Source organism: Colobus angolensis, unplaced genomic scaffold (genome assembly GCF_000951035.1).
Source record: "Colobus angolensis palliatus isolate OR3802 unplaced genomic scaffold, Cang.pa_1.0 Scaffold67, whole genome shotgun sequence".
Classification (NCBI taxonomy): Eukaryota; Metazoa; Chordata; class Mammalia; order Primates; family Cercopithecidae; genus Colobus; species Colobus angolensis.
Window position 1 is genome coordinate 6,035,482 of NW_012120376.1, and position 6,347 is coordinate 6,041,828.

The 6,347-nt window shown below is 47.5% G+C and overlaps 2 protein-coding genes across 5 annotated transcripts in view; both read right to left on the reverse strand.

Annotated features, from left to right (window-relative positions):
- Positions 1-542, reverse strand: part of DTX3 (deltex 3, E3 ubiquitin ligase) — a 5,490-nt gene extending 4,948 nt beyond the window's left edge. For all 4 annotated transcript variants that reach the window (XM_011926009.1, XM_011926012.1, XM_011926008.1 and 1 more), the window contains exon 1: positions 27-542. The gene's annotated coding sequence lies outside the window, so the exon portion shown is untranslated. The remainder of the gene's footprint in view (positions 1-26) is intronic.
- A 915-nt stretch (positions 543-1,457) lies between these two features.
- Positions 1,458-6,347, reverse strand: part of PIP4K2C (phosphatidylinositol-5-phosphate 4-kinase, type II, gamma) — a 12,664-nt gene continuing 7,774 nt past the window's right edge. Inside the window, exons 4-9 of the mRNA XM_011926202.1 lie at positions 5,662-5,808; positions 5,435-5,473; positions 4,444-4,557; positions 3,801-4,068; positions 3,531-3,634; positions 1,458-3,351 (exon numbers count right to left, since the gene is read on the reverse strand). Of these exons, the coding sequence (XP_011781592.1) occupies positions 3,271-3,351; positions 3,531-3,634; positions 3,801-4,068; positions 4,444-4,557; positions 5,435-5,473; positions 5,662-5,808 (753 nt within the window). The 3' untranslated portion in view covers positions 1,458-3,270. The remainder of the gene's footprint in view (positions 3,352-3,530; positions 3,635-3,800; positions 4,069-4,443; positions 4,558-5,434; positions 5,474-5,661; positions 5,809-6,347) is intronic.

The following is a 6,347-nucleotide window of genomic DNA, read 5'->3' on the forward strand; positions in this document are numbered from 1 at the left end:
GTGTGGGGGGCGCCGGGCTCACCTACCTCTCGTCAGCGCCGCCATTGCCGGTCACATGACTGAGGCTGTTGCTGGGATGACGGTCCGGGCCTTAGCAACAAGGAGGGGGGAGACCCCGAAAGGTTGGGGGTTGCAGGGGGTGCAGGCTGAGGGAAAGGGAAGGAGGGAGGACAGCACCCTCTTTCCCCTCACAGGTGATAATCACCGTTCCTTTGATCCCCTTCTATCCGCAAGCCCCTGCCCTTCCTCCCCAAAACAAAAATGGAGGCGCTGTTCCAGTCTTTGGAGGGAGGGGGTGGCGTCATGGAACTGAGGGTAGGAGGTTAAATCCCTGGAGACGCCACCCTTCTCGCTCCCCGCTCCCGGCGGAGCACTCTCCCTTTTCTTTCCCAGCCAGCTGGGAAAGGTGGTGGTGGATGGGTGGGTGAAGTGTTGGTGGGTATATGGGGATTCGGGGGGAAGGGCGGCAATTTTTTGAATCCTTATGGTAGAAGGGCCTTTGAGGAACAATGTGGGATGGGAAGAGTCATAGTAAAAAAAAAAGCATTGGTTTTAAAAAATAAACAAATCCGGGTACTAAACTATTTCAATCCCCTCCCTCATCTGCCTCTTTCTAGATTGTTACCTCCTGTGACCCCCACAACCTGCTCTCAGTTGGTCATTGGTAAGTGCCTCTGATTTTTCTCTTTCCACAGGGATATGGAGGCTGGCGCAGAATGGGAAGCGAATACATTTTTTAAAAAGTGGCTTGAGGTGGTGGTACTGTCAAGTGTGTATGGTTCCAATAGAGTTAAAAACTCTCAAAGACAGAAGAAAAAAAAAAAAAAAAAAAAGCTTTGCTCTGCTTCCCACATCAAGCAGTCTCTGCCCAATTCAACTCACTTCCCTGGGGCCACATCAAGCCAGGTTTTTCCACCAGCCAAAAGACTTCCTCAGCCAAGACAGGAATCTCCCAAACTGGCAACAACCTCTATTCATCCACCCCCTTTTTCACTCCCCCTCTAGACTGGAGGGCTGGTCACTTTCTTCACTTTCCCAGGACTCTGCTGTACTCTTCCTTCCCTCCAGGAAGAAAACAGCTTTCCCAGGAAGCCTGGGGGAATACTGGATTCCGTTTCTTTTAGCTGGTGGGCTGAGAGGCCTACTCACCTTTACAAAGACGGAGTGTTAGCAAGCCCAGAACTCAGGAAAGAGGAAGGGTCCCATCACCCTACCCTTCCCTGGCCCTCACTACCGCTGACCTCCCACGAAGTTGAAGACTAAGTTTTCCATTCCCGTGCACACCCTTCACAGCTTTTTAAAAAAAGTTCCCAGCCATCTGTCTAGAAACCCACATCCTTAGTTAGGGGCCCAACACCTTGAACACAAGAATTCTTCAGCTGGTCTCTGCACCCTTAAGCACAGAGAAGTGAAATTAAAAAAAAAAAAAAAAAAGAAAAGACATTTCTGTACAGGAATTTGGATTGAATAATTTATTCCCTGTATTATGATAGTAATGGGAGCAAATACACAATTTTTTATTAATAAAACAAAAAAAGATGAAAAACAGAAGCAACAAATGAAGACATCCATACTGCCCATAATACATCAGCCATGCAATCAGAAAACCCATTTCTAAAGAACAACGGTTGCTGGTGTCAGAGTTTTATTGCATTCATCGGGGGAAAAGGAGATGGTTGGAATGAAAAAGATCCATCAGTCTTCTGACAGGAAGATGTTATAAGGGAGCTCCAACCCCTAATGGGTACTCCTTTTGTTACCACCTTTGGAGCAGAAGATGAAGGGGAGAGAGAGCTTCTCCCTATGGCCTCATGGCTTCTTGTGAGACAGATCAGTCCAGCCAGATACAGAGCAAAGCAGCTTTGCATCACCACAGGCCAGCTGCTGGTGCCCACCTTTATGTTTAAAAAAAAAAAAAGTGGAAGCCTCAAGAGGTATGGAGGATACCAAGAAGAATGGGTGCCTTGGCCCCAGAGGCATTGTAGGGAGGGGAAGACAATATATCTCATCAGGGTTCTCAACATTATGAGAATATCACACATCAACTCAACTATCTTTGGAGGGGCTGAGTGATTGAGTTACGGCTCTGACTCCTCTCTGGGGGTGGAGAGTGAAGATGACAAAGAAGGCCATCTGTCCCCTAGGAGACACAGTTGCAGTATAAGACAGGACAGAAGAGAACAGAAAAACAAATCCAACCAGAAAAAGGGGTGGGAGAAGGAAGTGTGCTAGGCACACACATCCAGGGAGTAGGGGAAGTTCCCACACTTGAGGCCTCCATCCTCTTGAAATGACCAGAATTGATCCAAGTAGAGATATTTCTTTCTTCTGGAAATAAACCTTGGGGATGGCTAGGCAGGATGAAAGGAAATTTAACATGGAGAATGAATCTTACACCCTGGCCCATCATCCCAGCCTCCAAAACTGGCCACACACCCACTGAAGGGTTCCGGTCCCAGGAGAGGTGTGAGGTTCTGGGGAAGAGCAGCAATAGCCAAACACCTTCCCCCAGGCTTGAATGATTTTGGCCATCTCTGGGCTCCTGTGCCCAGATGTAGAGATGAGTGGAGATGGAATTGAGGTGAGGGAAGAGATTACTCAATCTTTGACAGAGACCCAATCCAATTCTCTGCATAATCATAAGAGTTCTCTTAGGTCCCACCTCTGGGAGGTGCCAGGCTGCTGACCCACTCTTTACCCCACCTGGGTAGGACTGGCCATCTTCCATCGTGTGTGTGCATGCCTGCACCCACATCTGTAGTATCCTGACTGTCATCCATCCTAGGGCCCACCAGGAGGGAAGCATGCCATAGTGAGTTCTATAAAGTTATCAGCAAAATTCAGACACTTTTAGTTCATCCCACACAGCAACGTGCATCCAGGGTAGTTGCTTGAGCCAGGTCCATCTGTCCAGTCAGGTCCTGAAGATGACAAACAACCCCCTTCCCCTAGCTCCTATATCATAGAAACAACAGGAGATATTACAAAGATCAAGGCACTTGGGAGAGAGTCAACAATAACATTCTAATACTACAAGCAGACTTCTTATGGGGAGGGAGAGAGAAGAAAAATGGGCAAAGGGGAAAAAGAACAATGTATTTCTGAGGGTCAGAAAGAGCCTACTCAACAGGATGGAGTTATCTGGATGGAAGGAGCCTGCAGCCTGAATTTAGCAAAGGAAGAAGAGAAGTGGTGGCTAGAATATCCACAATTCCCCCAAGCGTCTCAGAACCCCACCACCTTGAACATCACAGAGAATCAGGCAGTCTCTTAGGCAAAGATGTTGGTAATAAAATCCAGGAATCGCTTAGCATACTGCTCCGGATGGACAGTAGAGATCTCTGCCCCAGCCTGTGAGAGGAGATATGGAACAATGTGTCAGGCCACCCTAGCACCTGTCCCCATCACCCCCACCCAATCTACCCCAGACAACTTCCATTCTTTTGCCACCCCATTGCTCTGGCACAAGAGGCTCTCTCTTCCCAAAGAACAGTCAAGACAGGAAAGGAAAGGCTTTTGGGAGCTCTCACCCCATGCTTGACAGTTTTGGCTGCATGAGCTGCTTTCTTCTTGGCATCATACTGTGTAAGGATATCAATGAGGCCCATGAAATAGACCTCCTTCTGGGGGGCTCCTGGGAGAGAGACCAACAATTCAGAGCCGGTTTAGTTCCAATTCCCTTTCTCCAGGAACCAGTCAGTTTTGTTCTGAAAAGCTCATCAGGCTCTCCCCCACCACTCTGGTCTCTGTCCTTCAGGAACAATCCCCTCTCCACCCTTAAATTGTCCCGGTTCTCTCACCTTCAGCACTCCGGATGGCGTAGACATCAATGAAGGACTCAAACTCTCCTGGGCCCAGGGGCCGATGGGAATGGATGTAGCCTCCAATACCCTCTGGGGAGGTGCCATAAGAGCCCACCAGAGCAGGAGGTCCAGTCAGGCTGCAGTCCCCATCCACCTCTGACTCATCCTCCCGCACCGGCCCTTCCTCCTCTGGTTCAGAGCCCCGAATGATGTCGTGGATGCCCAGCAGGAGGCTGTAGTCCATGATCTTCAGCTGCACTAGAAACTGAGACCCACTGACAAATCAGACACCTCTCTCTCACTCTTCACTGCTAGGTATCACCCCTGTACCTGTACCTTTGAATTTCTGGGGCCTTCCTGGGGAAAGGAAGTGTAAAAATTAAGGTTGCAGGGCATACCACTGCCCTTTAGTGCCTACATGTCCTGGTATCTAAGATCATCCTTTTAGCTTATTCCAGCCACCCCTTCCATGGGTCAACTCCAGGGGTTTTTCATGTCTCCTACTAAACCCCCATACATACAGAGGACCTGAAGAATAAAGGGAAGGGGTGGAGCTCCCTCACACTGTGAATGAAAGGGACAACTACCCTCTAGGGAGCAAAAAAAGGAAAAGCCATTTCCCAGAGCCCCCAGTCATCACCTCCACATCTCTCTTTAGCTTCTCCAGAAATATTTTCTTCTCTTCTTCACCAATATATACTTTCTGGTTCTTGTTGAGAAAGTCCATATCCTTAAGGGTGGGCAATTCTTTAACCTAAGAATAGGTAAAGGGACATCTTGGGAGCATATCCCTTTCCCAAGGTCTCAAAATCCCACCTTCTGTCTAGGGCTCTATGCTAGCTCAGTTAGATCTCATCTAACTCCACACTGTGATGCTTCCCTGGTTTGTTCTCACCTCCAGTGACTTCCACAGACTCAGTCACTACAGCTGTATCCCAAATCACATCCCACTACTCTCTGCTTATGGTTTTCAGTCAAGACCCTCCAGGCTGACTTTTTTTTTTTTTTTTTGAGATAGGATCTCGATCACCCTGTTGCCCAGGCTGGAATGATAGTGGTGCGATCTCAGCTCACTGTAGCCTCAACCTCCTGGACTCAAGTGATTCTCCCACCTCAGCCTCCCGAGTAGCTGGGACTACAGGCACATGCCACCACGCCCAGCTAATTTTTTTGTTTTTTGTAGAGATTACGTTGCCCAGGCTGGTCTGGAACTCCTGGGCTCAAGCAGTCCTCCTGCCTTGGCCTTCTATTCTAAAGTGCTGGGATTACATGCATGAGCCACCTGCCCAGCCTGTGTCTTCTTAAGCAAAATAGCTGCTTGAATAAAATAACCCAGAATGGCAAGTGGAAGTTAAACATTTTGCTCTTTAAGTCTGGCATCCTCACCTATCCCCAAGCCTTCCATATGGAATAATCCATGCCAGTGTTAAAGCAGCTGCTCCCACTGCCCCTTCCAAACAATCCCTGGATCAACAGAAGTTTACCCCCCCTCTTCTTTTAAGTGGTTTAAGATAATAAATAGCTAGTAATCCCTATTCCTATATAAAGTGGCCTCTCCATCCTAAGAAGTTCCCCTCATCTGCCCTCCCTCATCCCTCATCCCTCACCCTAGCACAAAAAATTACTATCACCTTTTCCTTATCGCTGGCTTCCCGGGACACTAGGGAACCCTGCAGAGAGACCCAAAGACCAAGTCAGTAGAAGCGGCTAAAAGAACAGTCAGAACCCAGCCCTTAAGATGAGTACTCAAACCCAGCCTTCTTTCCCTTAAAAGGAATCATCCAAAGACCTCTCAGGGTCTTCCCCATTCTCAGGCTATCAGGAGCCTCCCTCTAAGTCCGAGATATCCTCTTCTTACCTTTAGGTCATACTTCCTGTGCACAGGAAGACGGTGGCTAAACATATTGCGCATCACAAGCATGTAGCTGTCTTCATTGTCCACACTGACTCGGTACATCCCCAGGAACTGGGGCAGAAGCGTGTTGCCATGGCACTTCACAATGTACTATAGTGAAAGTGGGGGAAGGAATGGGGAGAGACTGAGTAGTAGATACACAAACAGCCCAGGGAAATTCAAACACTGCCATTCCAGGGTGGAGCAGAAGACTTCAAGTAGAGAGGTTACAAAGTCAAAAGTGGTAGAAGCTTCCCCAAAATGCTCCAGGTTATCCATGCCATTTCTGAATCCGCCTTTCCTCTGATTCTTTCCATTTTACCTCTCTTAATTTTAAAGTGTTATCTCTCGATTCACCTTTATCATTCTTTGAGATGAGGGAGGTTAAGTGTTGTTATTCTTATTTTAGACCCTCTCTATATGCAAGTGGCACAGAACCAGGATTAAAACTTACATCTTATCAATTAAATCATTTTATCTAGAGCAGTGTTTCTTCATAGGCTAGATTCCCATAGTTTAAAATGTCTGTATCGGGTTGGGCTGTACTGTGTCATTCTGTCACTGTAATATAAACACAGATTTTTACACCTAAAAAAAAAAAAAAAAAAAAGTCTGTGTGATGGCCTACAATTTGGATTTTTTTTTTTTTT